At 42.9% G+C, this 18,803-nt stretch overlaps 1 protein-coding gene across 2 annotated transcripts in view; it reads left to right on the forward strand.

Annotated features, from left to right (window-relative positions):
- Positions 1–98: 98 nt before the first annotated feature.
- Positions 99–18,803, forward strand: part of ESD (esterase D) — a 31,000-nt gene continuing 12,295 nt past the window's right edge. The window contains exons 1-6 of one of the 2 annotated variants that reach the window (XM_045289063.1): positions 99–472; positions 1,083–1,360; positions 4,140–4,188; positions 9,737–9,811; positions 15,274–15,362; positions 17,919–18,017. In XM_045289063.1, coding sequence (XP_045144998.1) covers positions 9,744–9,811; positions 15,274–15,362; positions 17,919–18,017 — 256 coding nt within the window. In that variant the 5' untranslated portion in view covers positions 99–472; positions 1,083–1,360; positions 4,140–4,188; positions 9,737–9,743. The remainder of the gene's footprint in view (positions 473–1,082; positions 1,361–4,139; positions 4,189–9,736; positions 9,812–15,273; positions 15,363–17,918; positions 18,018–18,803) is intronic. The other variant, XM_004714062.2, reaches the window with a different exon arrangement.

The raw sequence follows: 18,803 nt of genomic DNA on the forward strand, positions 1-18,803 counted from the left end.
GCCGCCCGCTGCTGACCGGGTCCATCCGGACTCACGGCGACCGCCCTCCGGGCGTCAGAGTGCGCATCTTGCGCGAAGCGGCGAGGGGAGTTGCACCGCGGCTGGATAGGGGCATTCCAGTTAGTCATCCCCCTCCGCGCACCAGCTTCCAGGAATTGCAGTGACTTGGGGTGCGCTGGCCCGTTGGGAAGTGCCTGCTACGTGTACAAAGGCCTCCCCCACTTTCCAGAGGCTTGTGGCATTGTAGACCCCACACCAGCAGCAGTCAGTAGACGTGAGGAACGGACGCTTATATAGCCAGCCCCCCCCCCCCAGGCCAGATCTCCAATATTTTGGGGGTGCAGGGCACTCGTCTGGGTGACAAGACACCATCAGAGTGCCACACCTGGGCGAAGGTCACCAGCACGTCGGAGAGGCTAACTTTAAAGGGCATTCAAGGTCGCAGGAATAACTAGCACGTGCACCGATCAGGGTAAGCATTGTCCCAAGCATTAAACTTCAGAACCAACTTTTGAAATTAGTAGACCCCCATTTGACAGATGGAAAGTGAGGCATAGAGATGTGGTACTTGCCCAAGCTCTTGTAGTAGTAAGCACTGGAGACTGCATTTGAATCTGGAGGATCAAATCAGATTTGACTCAAATACTATAATAGAAAATGAAATCATATCAGAAAAGTAGCATGGTGGCAGGCACTGTTAAGATCTAACTAAGGTGTTTGGAGTTCGTGGACAGATTTTTTTTGCCCTGAGTACATTATTCATATAAGGACAAGCCATGTAATATATATGGGGTTTTTTTTTCCAATTAATGAACGTCTGTGCTTAGGTACATAAATGTAATTTGACCAGTGCATACCTGGAGTTTTATTCATCCTATGTATTTTTGTCAGTGTTCCTTCAGAGTTCCCACTTTTTGAAGTTGTCATGGTTTCAAAATTTAAAGAACATTATAAAATTCCATTAGCTTCCATTTCAGTGGCTTGGTTCTCAGGTAGTAAGTAGTCTGACTTCTAAGCGGAGTTAGCACTTCACATCTGTGGCAGCCAGGAGGTGGTCAGGTAATTCTCGTTTGCTATTTCAGTGGTTGGATTCTAGGAGAGACCCAGGTTCAACTTCCTGCCAGTGAGTAGCCACCCCACCCACCCACATCCATGGAGACCTGCGTGCTGCTCTGCTGCTGAGCAAGTTTCAGTAAAATGTATAGATGAATTAGGAAGAATGGCTTGGTGAGCTACTTCCAGAAGTCCACGCGGTGGGCTGCAGCTGTCCAGCCCACAAGTAATCGTGGAGATGTGGAGCGCCAGGCAGCGTTTTGTCCCATGGTGCATGGGACCTCCACGAATCAGAGAGCAGCTAACCGTAAGTGTGTGTGTGCTAGCTGCGCTCTTACAAATGACTGACAATTTCCTGTCTGTAAGATTCCATTGATGCCAACGTTAATTGGATGAAGGTCCTGGGATTCCATGAAGGATTAATTAGTCTGGAACCATAATAGGAAAGAAGCTGAAGGCATGAGTTTCCTCTATGTAATTGGAAGGAATCCTGGAGGTACTGTCCGGTGAGGGATGGCTGCTAAAATCAAACCCACCAACAGCTCCTTCAGAGAAAGATGAGGTGTCTCCTCCCATAAATACGTATAGCCTCAGAAATCCTACAGTGATACCTCAGTTGTTGAACGGCTGGCTCTAAGCTCAGACTTTACACAACTCGAACTGAAGCTCTAGGTGGACACAAGGGGTGACCCTTTAGTCCAGCGGTTCTCAACCAGTGGGTCGCGACCCCTTTGGGAGTCAACTGACCCTTTCACAGGAGTCCCCCGATTCATAACAGTAGCAAAGTGACAGTGATGAGGTAGCAACCAAGGTAATTTTCCGGTTGGGGGGAGTCACCACCACATGAGGAACTGTGTGAAAGGGAGGTTGAGAATCACTGCTTGCCTCCAAGGTCTCTTGTTCAGACAACCCAGCACTTGTGTTAGTGCGCTAAAATATTCCTCGTGGGGAGTTTTGCACTTTATTTGTGTAAAATACCGTAACCATGACTCTAAAGAAAGTGACACCAAAAAAAATTTTTTTTAGTGATACCAGCAATAAAACTAAGAGGAAAACTGAAAACTCAGTTAAAGAAATCATTTCAAAATTTGAAATCAGGTCACTGCTTGTCTGATCTGGTGGCTGAATACAACCAACCTAAGCCACATTATCAGCCTTTTTGAGGGAGAAAAAAGGGGTCAGAGCGACTAATGTAGCAAAAGGGAACCGTGGAACAGAGAGCCAAGAGGTTGAAAAGTTCATTTGAATACATGGGAAGCAACTCAATGGTGATAGTGTATCCGAGACAGTGATATGGGAGAAGGCCCACGGCCTCCATAGTGAATTTTTAAGTGGAAATTTGGAAGCCACAGAACCAAGTTTTTATTTTCCCATGTCTTATGGGGAAAATATGCTCTGTTCTTGAACTTTTGGGTGTTCAAACAGGAATTTGAAACAGGGAGTTGAGCGGTGTCTGTATAGGATCACGATGGGTCGGATCGACTTGATGGCACTTTGGGTGAATTATTAGCTCATCGGAGTTGTGGGAGAAGGAGCCCAAAGGAGGTAAATTTGACACCTTCCAAACGGTAGATTGGCGAGACAGGCTTGATGAGAAGGAAAGTAAACAAATAGGAAAAATAACTGGTGTGAAGATGTGCAACATGTACTTAATTATAGATATGTTCAGTTTTACTACTGCAGCGTATCTTGGCCAAGGGGCTCAACAAGAAATTGAAATTCTGAAAGTAATGTTTTAGAGCAGTGGTTCTCAACCTTCCTAACAACGCAACCCTTTAATACACTTCCTCATGTTGTGGTGACCCTCCCAACTATAAAATTATTTTTGTTGCTACTTCATAACGATCATTTTGCAACTGTTATGAATCGGGCGGCCCCTGTGGAAGGGTCGTTCAACCCCCCAAAGGGGTCGCGACCCACAGGCTGAGAACTGCTCTTTTAGAAGGATTTGAGATCAGAGTTGCAGATTTAGATACAAAGACTATGTGTTTGGTACTTAAGAGAATGGGGATTGATTGGAGCAGGAGATTGTAGGAAGAAAACACAGTGGAGAGATGGGAAGAGAAAGAATGGAAATTTGGAACCCTGATCTGAGAAGAGGATTTGAACAAAAAACTAAGTCATCAATGCAGAATGCTTTGCTTACAATTCATTGATATTGGGGAGACCTGCAGTTGATAAGAGCCAGCGAAATGGGAAACATTGAAAAAGAAGAATCATGAAAAAAACAAAGAAATGCATCATGTTTAAGGACTCTGAGAGGATGGGAACCTAAAACAGAGATGTAGAGATAACTTCAAAGACTGCTGGGATAAATGTGTACTCTCCAACATTTCACCTTTAAGACACCAGTGAAAAATATTTTGAAATGCAAAATACATCTGGTGCTAATAAATGCCAGGATTCAAGGTTAATTGTCAACTTGCTGGACCGCGATTGAGGCTCTGGCTTGGTAGTGACATCTTGATGTGATTTGGTGGTTATGTAATGAGGTAATGGTAATTACGTAATGAGGTAATGCCCCCTCGTGGTGTTTTCAGTATTCTTCATCAACACACTGATGTCTATGTATCAGTTCTCCAGCATTCACAATTGTCCAGCATTCACATGCATATAAGATAATTTAAAGTACCATGATTTGCGTCAGGTGCACCTTCCAAGTGGTTTCTTTGCTTTTAACAACCTTGAGATATTTGCAGCTGATTGGCCCAGTCACTCTTGTTTGCTTGACTGCTGCCTTCATGGGGATTTGTGGATCCAAGCAAATGAAATCTTGGAAACTGCAGCAATCTCTGCTCCATACTGAAAACTAGTTTCTTTCTTAATTAAGAAATACTTAATTAAGAAAGTGAAGTCCTCATCACTTTCAGCAAGCAAGCCACCTAAATTACCTCAAAAGAAGAAAATGTTTTTCTTGAGTTTGTGTAAGGGTCCAGGGTTGTTAGGGGGTCTGAAGTCGTTTCCGAGCCCTAACAACCTTACGTGTGTTAGAATCAAACCTTGGACAGCCCCGCACCATCTTCTGTCTATATAACCTATGTTATGAAAAATATTCCATTTGGCTTTTTCTTCTTTTTTTTTTTCAGGATCATCTATCTTTTGGTACAGACAAAAAAGCAAGTAGCAGTTGAACAGGTAACCAAGTGTGAATAAGAAGTAACTTGGCTTAAAATATGTAACCTTCCTAATATAATTAACTTTTTGCTTGTCATATATATTTTTTAATTAAGCCTGACTTTTAAAAATTTGAAGTTGAATATAGATTCTAAAGTGAATGGCTAAAAATTAAAACATTTTAAGACATTCTACCAATTTTTAAAAAAGGTATTTCACGGGTCTGATCCAAGATGATGAACTAAGCAAATACACTCTCCACGCTCTCTACAACACAGGCTGGTGGGACACACAGGTGACAGTCCAGGAACCCACAGCTTTAAAGTAGATCAAACAGTTGAGAAGAAGAGACTGAACGAGACTGATGAAGAAATAGTAAGCTGCCAGTGAGCACAGTAGGGCCATTTTTAATTACTATAAGCAACATTCTGATTAGACCAGTAAACAGATAAATCAACTCTTTTTTTAAGACTGAACCAACACCCTTATTGGTGATCAGTGACAAAAGAGGTGTGGCCTGTCCCTTAGCTTACACGCCCTCCTGGTGGCCAGAGATGTGTGTCCTACCACTCACACGCACCTTTCTACCTGGTGGTCAAACTAGCAGTCATCCTAAGCCAGTGCTAACTCATGTTGCTTTCTATCTTCATTGTTCGTCCTTCTACATTTTTCCCCCTGCTGTTTTCTGTCTCTTCCCTTGTTCTTTTTATCCATTCATCCTGCAGCGTGGAAGACCCCTCCCACTGCATCCACATAGTTAGCACCCACCCAATAACTACAAAGATTTAAGGGAACAATTGCTATAGAAACTTCCAAACAGAACTTCCAATTGAAAGAAAGTCAAGATCTTATCAAGATGGAATGGACTGTTATAAACTTGGGAAGATAATACGTTTCAGGGTTACCACAGAAAATTACTAAGCATTTTCAACATTAAGCAAAATGAACTCGGCACATTACGTCGTAGTAAACACTAAAACATCAGCCCACGTTATGATATTGGAAGTCCTGGACAGAGCAATAAGGCAAGAAAGGGAAGCAAAAGGCACCCAGATTTGTGAAGAGACAGGAAAACTGTATTTTCCATGATATGATCCTACACATAGAAGATCCTGCAGGAGAGCTACTGGAATTAATAGAAGGCTTCATTAAAGTGGTGGGGTTTATGATTAACATACACCAACTAGTTGGATTCCTCTACACTAACAATAAGAACTCAGAAAAGGAACTTAGGCAAATATCATTCAAAAATTGAAGTCCTGAGGAATGAATTTAACCAAAGACACAATAGATATGTACAAAACCAAGCAAGAAACCAAAAGAGACCAATGCAAATGAAATAATATATCATGCTCATAGTTAGAAGATTTAACATGAAATTATCAATATTACCTTAAGCAATCTACAGGAACAAAAGGTCTTACACAAATTTGTTTAACAATTCCGTTCTTCCATTTTTCCGCAAGCTTTTTGAAGCCCTCGGGTAATACATTCCCCATCTGGGCCATCATCTTTCTTTACAGAAATGACTAATCAGCCTTATGTGGAAAGGGAAGGTACCCCAGCTTTGCAAAGGACTAAAGAAGAGCTAAGAAGGGGACCTCACTTTCTGATTTCAAAAATTATCCAACCACCGTAGGCAAAACATCCTAGTATTGGTACCCAGATAGACACACAGACCAGTGGAACAGAATTGAGAACTCAGAAGTAATTCCATCCTCTTATGGACAGAAATCTTTGTTAAAGGGCTGAAACCCAATAAATAGGAAAGAGATAATCTCTCTAACAAATATTCCTGGCAAAACTGAAATGCATTTGCAGAGAAAATGAAACAAGATCCATCCGTTTGACCATATATAAAAATGAACTAAAGATGGGTCAAAGACGTCAATGTAAAACCTAGAAAGATCATCAAAGAAAAAATAGGGTCAAACTGAGGAGCTCTAATACCTGGTGTAAATACACCATCGCACAAAATTAACATTTATATGAACCAGGAAATGTCAGCAAAAGAGTAAGAAGAACCTAGAGACGGAAGAATTTAAAATTTATAGAAAAGTTTAGCAGCTTAACAACAAATTTAAATCAAATTTAAAAGTGGACAGAAAACATGAATAGACACCTTATCACAGACGGCTTTCAGGGGCCTAACAAACATGAATAATGTGATCATTAGCCATTAGAGAGAGGTAAATTAGAGCAACAGGTGTCTTAACTAGCATCAATAGTTGGATTAAAAAAACAAACAAAACCACACTGGCCAGGGTCTGAAAAGATAGGAACACTCATACACTCCTGGGACTATTAAATGGTGCAACTGCTGTGGAAAATGATGTGTTTCTTCCTTAAAAAGATAGAAATAGAAATGCTTTATAATGTAGCCGTCCCTCTACTCGGTATGTATCATAGAGAAACAAGAGCTTTGACACAGATCCATGCACACCATGCTTATTGCACCAGCATTCGCAATTGCAAAAAGATGGGATCAATATATATGCCCATTAGGGGGTGGATAGACAAGCTATGGTACATTTGGTGTAATAATGAATCTGCAAAAGACCTGATAACATGGATTAGCCTAGAAGAGAGTGTAGTTACTGAGTGAAATTAGCTCACCACAAAAGGACACATATATATATGAGACCACTAATGTAAAAAGTCAAGGAAAGGGTTACACTTAGAAACATTTTCTGAAGGCTACCTGAAGAGAGAAAACTTCAACAACAAAAACGCACTGCCATCGAGTCATTGGTGACTCGTGTCCCGCTGCCCGCCGTCCGCCTTTTCTAAGCTATACAGGAGCTGAGAGCCTCGTCTTCCTCCTGCAGGTTGGGTGGTGGCTTCAAACTGCTGACCCTACAGTAGCAGCCCAACACCTAGCCAGTGTGGAAAAGGCTTAGGCACGGAAGGAAACACTGAAGGTTGCTAGGGGGAAGTGGGAGGTAGACATGCTAGTTTAGGTGTGACGGGAGAAGCAGGTCAGCCCAGGATGTCCAAGGGAAAGGAAGACATTGGCAGGAACTAAAGGTAGCAAGGACAAATATGATCACCGTATAGACTCGAGGATAAGCCGACCCGAATATCAGCCAAGGCACCGATTTTTACCATAAAAAGTGTGCTGAGGAACTCGGCTTACATACGAGTATGTACGGCATATACAATCCTGCAGTAACATTAATGATAATTGCAAATGGATTCGTAAATCTGAAGCTGTGCAAGGAGAGGAAGGTAAATGGGAACTATGCTCTTGAATGTGAGGCTACATATTGCTACTAAATCATAGAAGTCTTTATTGAAACAAACATTCGGTGCTATTGCACATAGCCTCTGGCTAGGTTGGTAATGAGGGAGAAAGACAGGGCTTTCCACCCCTGTCAGCAGTTCCTCTTGGAAACTCGGGGGGCAGTTCTGAGCTGCCCTGTTGGGTCGCTATGAGTCAGCATCCACTCGATGGCAGTTTTGTTTTTTGAGTGAGGTCTAATATACTTCTGAAGGTGATGCTCTGAAGAAGTCCATGCTACCAATTTATACCCTGTCAAAACGCAGGCTTTGCATTCTTGAGGGCCTCAAGTTGTGTCCCCTTTAAATGTTCCTTGAATTTGGGGAACAAGACAAAGTCGGAATGGGCAGGATCAGGACTGTAGGGTAGATAGAGTAAGGTTTCCCAGCAGAACTCTGAAGAACACCGTGCTACCCTCGAAGACTGTAGGTATGTCCTGGTGCTGGAAAGTACTGTTCTACACAACTCTCCTGGCCTGTTCCTCACCAACGCACCTTCCAAAATGCTTAAAATGTCTTCTTAAGAAGGCCCTATGATTGTCTTTTGTCCTTAAAATCGACCAAAATTCCCCTTTTGTTCCCCCAAAACAACAATCGCCATCACTGTCTAAGCTGGTCTCTCACGTACATTTAACTGACCCGGAAGAGCCCCCTCGGAAGCCACTGTTTTGATTGGACCCTGTTCTTCTGAAGGCACACAGCAAGATTTTAGACAGATGTATTACTGAGAGAATTTATCTGTGCCGTCAACTGACAGGAGAGACGTGTGTAAATATTTTGTTTGGATAAATCCATGCATGTATGACCTAAAACCCTAGTAACAATACTTTGGGACTTACCCATATACTGTATATACTCGTGTATAAGCTGAGGTTTTCAGCACATTTTTAATGCAGTTCTTGTAAAATTAGGTGCCTCGGCTGCTATTCGGGTCGGCTTATACTTGAGTATGTACGGTATATTGGGAAGCTGGGTGGGGGTGGGGGGTGGCCCTTCAAAAATTTTGTGGGAAATTTTGTTACCTTTGAATTCCATTATCCACAAATTTTAGCACTCCCTGGTATATATGTTTGACAGGCTATTTCTACCTGTGTATCCAGGAGCCCTGGTGATAGTGGGTTATGTGTGGTTGGCTGACCATAAGGTTAGCAGTTCAAAACTATTAGCTGCTTCAAGGGAGAAAGATGTGGCTTTTGACTAAGGTAAATATTGATAGTCTAAGAAACCCACAGAGCCAGTTCTACTTTACTTTAGGGGCCAGTTCTCCACCTTCATGGTCAAAATCAACATGATGGTAGTTAGTTTGCTGTGGTTTTATTTTTTTCCCAAAGCTAAGATCATCAATTAGTAACTATCTTCTGCTGCCTTTTAAAAAGAACTTAAGGCGGGCCACAACAACAACAAAAGCTTGATGATGACAGTATCATGTCAAAGTACTGACGTTTTCCAATCATATCGATGCGAATAAGGTTGGGGGGGGGGGCACGGAGTGGAGACCCAAAGCCCATCTGTAGACAATTGGACATCCCTTCACAGAAGGGTCACAAGGAAGGCATGAGCCAGCCAGGGTGCAATATAGCACTGATGAAACATGCAACGTTTCTCTAGTTGTTGAATGCTCCCCCAACCCCCACTGTCATGACCCCATTTCTACCGTACAAATCCAGATAGACCAGAGCATGTACACTGATACAGATAAGAGCTGTGGACACAGGGAATCCAGGACAGATAAACCCCTCAGGAACAATAATGGGAGTAGTGATCCTATGTAGGGAGGGAGACAGTTGGGGGAGAAAATGGGAACTGATCATAATGATCGACTTATAACCCCCACCCCAAGGGGGATGGACAACAGAAAAGTGGGTGAAGGGAGACAGTGGCCAGTGTAAGATATGAATATAATACAAATTTATAAATTATCAAGGGTTCATGAGGGAGGGGGAAAAATGAGCTAATACCAAGGACTCAAGTAGAAAATGTTTTGAAAAGGATGATGGCAACATTTACAAATGTGCTTGACACAATGGATATATGGATTGTTTAAAGAGCTCTAAGAGCCCCCAATAAAATGACAAAATAATAAAAAGAACGAACAAAGTACCGAAGTCTTCTTAAAGTAGGAGCAAAGATAAATATATATATATCAACGAGTTAATGTCATATAGAGAAAAATAGCATGTGAAATAAATCTGGTTGGGAAAGGGTTGCTTGTTCAGATTTTTTCTAAAACTATGTCTTAAGTGGTTGGGACTGTGCTGTGGGAATTAATGAGATTAATCTTTGTTCGTAGGAGAAGAATGGCATTGAAACAGATTTCCAGCAACAAGTGCTTTGGAGGCTTTCAGAAAGTGTTTGAACATGACAGGTAGCTATTATGAAAATATTAACAACAAAAAGAGAAAATGTAGTTTTACATATTTTATGCACCTCTGTTTTGTTGACACTGTTGTTTTAAAACAAATCTTTTGTATAGTGTATTTCTGCCTTTGTCTTTTAATCCTGTTTATTTTCTCTCTATGGTGACCCCTTTGAAAACGTCACCCAACTTAATACACCATTTGACTACCAGTGTTAAAAGTATGGTTAAGCCTGAAGAAAGAAGTCTACCCAGGCTTTGACGTAACGTTATTCTAAAACATTGTGGAAGTGCCTGTTCTCGATGAGCTAAGAACATAAAAAGCTGGAGGGAACTTAGAACAAACAATATATGGAGACTGTAAATACTTAGCTGAACTCGGACAGCTAAAGTCCAAGCCGCAGCAAAGAGAAGCTGAGAGAAGTAGCACAATGTACATGAAGCCTTTACTTACTACATTGCATGTCCCAGTTCCCATCGATGTCTGCAGCGGTTTCTTCTCGTTTTGACTTGTGCCTCGGTAGCAGAAGCCTTCCTCCCTCCCGTCCTCACAGTCGACTCTACTTCGAGGAGACGGTTCTAACCCAGCCATATTTTGAGGGCTCATTTTCTGGGACTTTGTCAGGTAGCAATATTCTGCCGCTGCGCCTAAGACTTCTAATGGTTATATCTTTATTTGGAAGGATGTTGTCTGGTCCTTGTTTCTAGCCCTAACTACACTGGAAGCTCTGCTGAAAGTACTACCCCCGCAATGATCTTGCTGGTATTTGAAATCCGTTGGCATAGCCTTCGTCCTCGCAGCAATGTGCCAGCCACCACAAGACCACAAACTGGAAGACAAGACTCCCCCTCAGAAGTGAGGGTGGGGAGAGATGGTCTCGCATACTTTGGATGGGTGATCAGGAGGCGCCATCCCTGGAGAAGGACGTCATGCATGGTGAAGCCACGGGACAACAAAACAATGAGAGTCTCAAGCAGACGGATGGCACAGTGGTCTTTAAAACGGCGGCACGTGTCGGGGCGGCACAGGGACAGGCAGCATCCTGTTCTGTTACACGTGGAACTGTTATCGGTTGGAACCCAGTCAACTGCACCCGACATCAGTGATAGAGGAGGCCTGACGAAGTGGAGATCCGAGGGTCACCTGGAAGTAGGATAGAAAAATAACATCAGAGAAAAGGAAATGAGTTGTTTGAAGAAAGAGATCCTAGATCACCTCAGCTCCCCGTGCAGCCAGGTCATTGTTTCTTTTCCCCTGTAGCACAATGCTAGAGGTTCCTTATCTAGCGGAAATAAGCATGCTCTCTACCAGGGAATACCAAGTGCAGTCGGGAGAATAAAAATCATACAGCAAATAGGAAGATCAAGTGTGCATATTGAAGATAGAAAATTAGAAGTCAGCACCATCAAGTGGATGGCACTCACAGCGACCCTTCGGACCGGGTCAAACGGCCCTGTGAGTTTCTGAGGAGGCTATACCTCTTCACAGGAGCAGAAAGCTCCGTCTTTTCTCCTGAGCTTTTGAAATATTAGGCCTACATCCTTGCTTCAGCTGGGATCTCCAGAAGAGCAAAACCAAAAAGCCTCTATATAAGTATATAGACAGAGCACAGGGAACTGGCTCATGCACTTGAAGGCGCTGACAAGTCCCAAGTTCACGGGTCAAACAGCAGTATGGGTGCTTCTTCTGACTCGTGTGATAGCAGGCGCTTACAACCCCCAAACCTTCAGGTCACTCATTCAGGTTCTGCCCTGTGCCCCAAGAATCAGGTCAGCAGATGATGAGTTGGATGCAGGATTGAGAAAGAAAGAGCTTTGCCCGAACATCCAGCATATTGAATGCACATTCCACCCCACCCCACCCCAGGGACATTTCTCTTTCCACTGATCGATTGCATCCAACCACTGAGAATCATGGCCGAGCCACGTGGATATAACCTTACTCATCACACAAGCCTTCTAAGAGTGTCTTTTTGGGGGTAACCTAGCACCGAAAAAGAGACCTCAATATATTGATAATGAGTCTTCCAACAAAATTGTCCAGCCAGACCCTAATTACTCACCAGTGAAACTATGATTAACACCCCACCACCACCCAGGTACAGTGCTTTCAAACATTAGTGTCGCACTCTTAATAGAAGACAGTTAAAGATCACTAAACATTTGTATAAAGCCTCCGATACAAAAGGCAAACCTTAAAAAAGAAAACCAATGAGAAGGAAATGGACTTGCAGAGAAAACACATCAAGGTTACAGTTGGCATCAAAGCCTTCATAGCTGCCACCACAGCATGTCAGTGGAGGGTGCTGGTAAAATACTCAAGAATTAAAAAGGAGCCTATGTGAGTGGAAATGACAAGACTTCCAAGTTGAACTTTTGGAGAAAGAATAGGATAACAATGGAACATGAGAGGGGAAAATTAAGAAAATTAAGAGCATCAGCACAAGAAATCCAACATCTAAACATTAGGATATTTGACAAAGCAGAAATAAGAGCTGTGGAAGCAAAGAAATAATTTCCAAAGAATTCCTAGAACCAAAGGGCCTAGGTTGCCTGTTTGGAGAAGTTTATGCATACTGGTTAGCATGGCGGATGAAGATGGAGCTACATGACAACTACGTGAAGTATTAGGGTGAAAGAAAATCCCACTGAGGAAGGATAAGGAAGTTTAAAAATTTTCCAAGTATCAACTCCACACGATTCTGAAACCCGGCCACAGTGTAACATTGCCTTCAAAATTCTGAAGGAGGACGTGCACACCCAGACTGCTAAATACAAGGGCAGATGTGATTCACACTTGTATAATTCACACTTGTATAATGTCATTCGTACACGGAAGAGCTCCAAAGTGTATTTCCCAGAGGACCTTTTTGGGAAGCGCTGCTGGAGCATCACCTACACAAGGGACTGAAGAGGAGATGGGACCTCTCAGAAGAGCAGGGGTCTCCACAATGATGTGGAGATAATGAACCAGAAGCTCTACAGCAGTGTGGGAATAGAGGGTCGGCAGAACGGCAGTAAGAGGGGCCAGTAGTTACACGTGGGTATTTAAATTAGTGAAGCAATACTGAAAACCGCAGTAGGCACGTTGCAAAAGCCAATGTGCAGACTCAACTCCGTCAGAAAGTAAATTTCTACTCGCATGTCCGTAAAGGGCACTGGGTTTCTGAAACAGTCACTCTGTGGACGCAGAAAGCCTTCTTGTCCTCCACAAAGTGGCTCGTGGTTTCAGACAGAGACTGGTGTATTGCACAGTGCCGCAGTAGCATTTTCCCACTGTTTTTGTACAAAGTTCTGCTGGGCACCCCTAGTCAGAAGAGATCTTTTTCAAGATGGAACTGGAAGAGTTCACTGTTTGACAGGAAACTTCCTGGGAGAGTGAAGGTACATCAGTGATAAATAATAAGTACACAGTGGCCACCTCAGATCCCTGTGCCTGACATTGTATTATTTTGGTCATTGAAGCTTCATCCTCGTGTCGTGATAAGAGCAGAGGTATCGGAAGGTTGTTTGTCGATAATGTTTTTGCCCCTGCCTTTTCTACAAGTGTGAATCACATTTTTTCCCACCACTGGTTGAGAAAGGTCTTGTGATTCCGTGATAGGACTATGCTCCCATTTGATGGTTCTATCAGTTGATAATTGCATTGGTAACAGCACCATAGCTGTGATATGGTATGTCATGAATCAAAATGCCTCAGCTCTCCTAACTAGAGTTAAAGGCCTAAAAATAGCTGCCAGACACATTTTCTGACTTCTAACCAGCAACAAAGATGATGTTCGGAATAAGATGGAAATACAGGATAAAATGGGGCAATAAAGAAGAGCACACACAGAAAGCTTTCAGCGAGCATTAGTGGGACTTTTGTGGTAAGCCTGTTACCTACCTACAAAGTAGGCAAAGTCAAATAACAAAGAGAAAAGGTATGTATTTAAGAAAAACACCATGCTGAAAGAAAAGCAGCCATAGTCGGTTACATGACTGAATCCCTGAAAAACATTTGTAAATTCCGAGAACTCAACTGTTATATTGAGAAGGATACACGTGTTGGAAGGGTACCTAGAGTGAAAGTGAAACCAAAGTCCTATTTTCCATAACGGGACGTCAGTTAATGATAAGGCTGGGGGAAAAAATCAAGACGTTGTAATGAAGGCATGGGATTTTGATTCCCTGGGTGCTATAAATGCTTGACATGCTCCACTGCTAACTGAAAGATTGGGGGTTCACATCTGCCCAGAGGCACCCAGGAAGAAAGGTCTGGTGATCTTCCAGAAACCCAGCCAGTGAAACACCTGACCCACTGGTTGCCGTGAGTCAGAGTCGCCGTGAAAGCAGCTGTTTCAAATCCCGGAGGAATCCGCTCAGAGAGGCCAGGTGGTCCTCCCTGGGACTTGGCAAGTGGGGAAAACCCGTCGTGACGTGGTCTAGTGCTTGCATGTCGGGTTGCTAACCACAGGGTTGCCAGTTTGAAACCACCGGTGCTCCAAGGGAGAAAGAGGAGGCTTTTCTACTCCCCTAAAGGGTTACCGTCTCGGAAACCCACACGGGCAGTTCGCTAAGGTCGGAATTGACTTGGTGGCCGTGAGTGTGGGGTTTTGTTGAGCCCTGGTGACTCGGTAGGTTAAGCACCGGGCGGTTAACACCAAGGTCAGTGGTTTAAACTCACCAGCTGCTCTGCAGGAGAAAACTACAGTTCTCTGCTCCAGTAACACAGAGTCTAGAAACACAGAGCATGCATGATCTGACATGGCTCCGTGGCAGCCGATGTCGGAGTTACCGTTACTTTAAACTGTGTGCACCGGGACAGCGTACCCAAAGAGCTGTTTCTTCTAAAGAAGGAAGAGCTGCCTTCCGTCTATACCCAGTTCTTTACAGTAAGAGGTCCAGGCAAGGTAATCACTGTAGTACTATTTGCATGGGGAAATACTGTTTGGTTTTAATCAAAATTGTCTTACCCGATTTGGGGTATCTGTGATTGTGATAAAATTCCACTGACACAGACCAAAGTAAAGATGTTCATGTCAGTGCTCATCAGCATGCGTGTAATTTAAGATCATTAAATTTGTTAGTTCATAGCTCTTTGGAAACAAATTATTTTTACTTTCAATGTTAGTGGTACATTAAGAGTATGCATAAACTTCAGAAAGTTTATGAAAAAAAGCCCATTATCTTTTCATTCTATTCTCCATGAATTTTTGGAGCTCGTGTGTGTGTATGTGTGTGTGTATTTTTATTCTGTCCAAAGTTACATAGATGTTTCATGCACGGCACAAGCTTGGGTTGATCGATAGGTCAGTATGCTTTAAACTGGCCCTATTATTACTTGAAGCATCTATGTGTATTCCTTAAATGTTGCCGAAAATCACTTTTTTGGAACATGAAAGCACTGTAGCTTACCCTTTACTTAATTAGTTTATGTCTGCATCTTAACTCCAGAGGTGTATTGATTTTTATTGTTGTTAAAATCGCAGTGTTGAACTGAGCTGCAAAATGAGGTTTGGGATCTATTTACCTCCGAAAGCTGAGACTGCAAAGTGCCCCGCACTGTACTGGCTGTCTGGTGAGTGCTCTGTGCTTGAGTTTTAGGAGGGAGTCTCCTTTGTCATCTTGCCTGGATAAAAGTACCCCTTTATCTTGGCATTCCGGTATCCTTCCTAAACCATTTATCTTGCTCCTATTTCAGTTGGACCATGTAATTTAGCAAATGTAACATCTAGACTCCTTGGCATGAGCCTCAAAAGGGTTACTTAATCTGTACCGATCCTGGCATTTCCGGAGTTTGGAGAGACCTGCCAAGGAGAATAATATTAGGGGAAACCAGAACACCATAAAACCCTAATTAAAAACCACTGACAAGCAACTTCTTACCGTGTGCTCCAGAACATTCCAATTGAACTTCACAGAACTTCTCTGGAAACAATCCAGAAAGTCACGAAAGCACTATTAATAAAGCTTGTATTGGGTCAATAGGACGCAGAATTAACTCAATGGCATTTGTTCATTTTGTTCTGGAGAATGAATCATGAGAGTATGGCATTTTGCCACTGGTAATTTTAAACCTGCGCTAACATTTCTTTCGCAAGATGGAGTACTTCATCTTTAGAAGAAGACTAAGCCATGGGAAACTATGCCATAGTGTGAGCTGTTTTAATTTTTGTTTCCTTAAATGCATACTTGTGGCTTTTAATAAATGCACCATTACATGCGTTTCATCAGGGATGTGCCCTGAATATCAGCCTTTTAAAACAACAGTGGGTATTTCCTGTTGAAAGGTAACCCTGAAGTGCACATCTGGTTTTCACTCAACAAAACATTTCTGTGGTCAAATGAAGAGCACCGGGTATTGACAGAAGCAACAGTGACACCACGAAATGAATCATTTTAGAAAACAGCCTTGTGTCGCTAAAGATCTTAAAAAGCACGTCATCCACAGACTAGAAAACTGAGGTCTCGGAGAGGTTAAATATTCCCAGAGGTTGAATAGCATCAAGACGGAGCAAGTTTTCTGGCTCGTGGAGCAGAACTGAGGAGGTCGGCTAAAGGTCCCGTTTCTCGGTTATAAGAGTAGCTCAGACCAGCAGGACAAGCAGATTGTGTAAGAATTAGAGATGATGATAGTTGGACCCTAAGTTCTTAACCCAAATTGGAATCTACCGAAAGACACCATCTGAGCTGCACGAGCATAAAACGGAATCTGCTTGTTTGTATCCAGCAAAAGGACAGTGTGTGTATCTGTAGCGAGATAGTGCTGAACAAGTAGACTTTGGGAGGTGGGCTTGATTTCCTTGAGGGGTGGGGAAAGAAGGAGGTAACACTGCCGGGCCATCAGTGCCCTTCAAACAAGTAGGTCGTCAGAAGTGTCGGGGTGAGTTTCCAATGGGCCAAAGGAAAGCCGTGACAGAAAAATTCAGGTTTTTATGTCACTGAAGTGAATGAGTGGGCTGGAATTCGAATACAGTGAACCCTCGTTGATCGCGGTTCATCGGTTCTAGACCCTACCGTGATAAATGAAATTCCACGAAGTAGGATTCCTTATTTGTAAATCAAATATTTTCGTAGTTAGAGCATAGAGGACATGAAAAAACACCCCTTAGTCACCATTACACTCGTATTACCCAATTTATTAAACGAAAAAGGGAAAATACAGTAAAACATTTTGGACGTTACAATGATCATTTATTATTTATGATATTATTTATGGCATCTAGTTTACAGCATTACATATTTCACATACAGTATTATTATACATAGTTCTTACAAATACTGTAATCAATAGCCTATGAAATGACTTAAGGGATGTACTCTACAGGTGGGTCGCCGTCTTTTTCCTCTGAAGGAGCGGGTGTAGGCAGTGGGTGCTGTTACGCAAAAACCGCGATAGAGTGAAGCCGCGGAAGTCGAAGCGCGAAGTGGCGAGGGTTCACTGTACCATTCAAACCGAAATGCTAACACAGAACGAACTGTGGTGATTTGCATCTGTTCCGAGTTGAGTTGACCATGGGGACCACCCTGCATATTACTTATATGTGTCCCTGATAAAGGACGCACGAGAGTAAGAACAAGCTACATGGCTGTGAACTGATGGAATTAGTAAAACGAATGACATTTACCCCAAGATGACTCCATAGCAGCAAAGGAGTGAGGCGCTCACCCATCCTACACCACGGATGGCTTTTGAGAACATCGTGCTGAATGAGAGAAGGCCACATAGCTATTGTGTTTGTGTGAGACAGAGTCTAGAGATTGCATAGCTCTGGGGGGAGAGGGTCGGGAGAAAATGGGGCCTGACTGCCAGCAGGTACTGGTTATTTTGGGGTGACGAGAGTGTTCTCTAATTAGAAAATGGTGATGGATGCGTAGCTGTGGGCTATTGGAAAACATTGAGTTGTGTATTTAAATAGATGAATCATAGGCCACATGAATTATATCTCAATAAAACTGTTGCCCAAAAGTCCTAAGGCAAACTTAGGCAAATACTGTCACAACATCTACATGACAGAAAGCTTCCGAATTTTGAGGGGAAAACAATTGCAAGTGAGTTTGTTTTCCTATATTACGAAATAATTTTAAAACTATCTTCAGTATGGCATGAGCTAACCGTGGCTTTGCTTTTCAGGCTTATCTTGTACGGAGCAAAATTTCATATCCAAAGCCGGGTATCATGCAGCAGCCTCAGAACACGGCCTTGTCGTCGTAGCTCCAGATACCAGCCCCCGTAAGTGCTCGGGTACCAGAATCTCGACGACTGAGCTTTAAGAAGTGTGCTACGTACATTATGCCGTCTGCATGTGTGCTGTTACTTCCATTAATCTCTTCAGTCACAACATGACTGAAAGAGCATCCTACACATTTTCCTCACTCTAGAGTTCACTTAAGACTTTCACACAGTGAGTGGGGATAGTTTTTGCGAGTCCCATTTTACAGCTGAAGATACTGAAATATGGAGAGATTGAGCAATTCCACCAGTATACTGGCAGTGCTTTCAAAATGGCAAGGGACGAGGGTAACTTATAAACAAGGTATTGCTATAAATTAGAGAAAACATTTATAATTGAAAATGTGAAGCTATTGTTTCTCGACCTAGATTCTTCCATCTAGGTTTGTGCACGTCTGAAGGTGGAGTTCCGCTCTCTCTAACCCTTCCCTGAAGGAGCCCGTGTGGCATAGTGATTAAGCACAAGGCCAGCAGTTTGAAACCACCAGCTGCTTGCTCCATGGGAGACCGATGAGGCTTTCTACTCCTCCACACAGTTCGAGTCCTTGGGATCCACAGAGGCAGGTCTACCCTGTCGGGGGGTTGCCACGAGTTGGAATCAACTCGGTGGCAGGGAATAAAGGATTCAATTCAAAATAGGATCCAAAATGCCAAAACTCTAGGAATAAACTCTAAGAATATGAATCCTACAGTAAGAAAACTGTAAACTATTGCGAACGATCATAAATAAAGACAACATGGTGAAGAAAGCTGATAGTGCCCGGCTATCAAAAAGTATAGCGTCTG

This window comes from Echinops telfairi, unplaced genomic scaffold (assembly GCF_000313985.2).
Source record: "Echinops telfairi isolate 266 unplaced genomic scaffold, ASM31398v2 ScPeMD7_24;HRSCAF=84, whole genome shotgun sequence".
Lineage (NCBI taxonomy): Eukaryota > Metazoa > Chordata > Mammalia > Afrosoricida > Tenrecidae > Echinops > Echinops telfairi.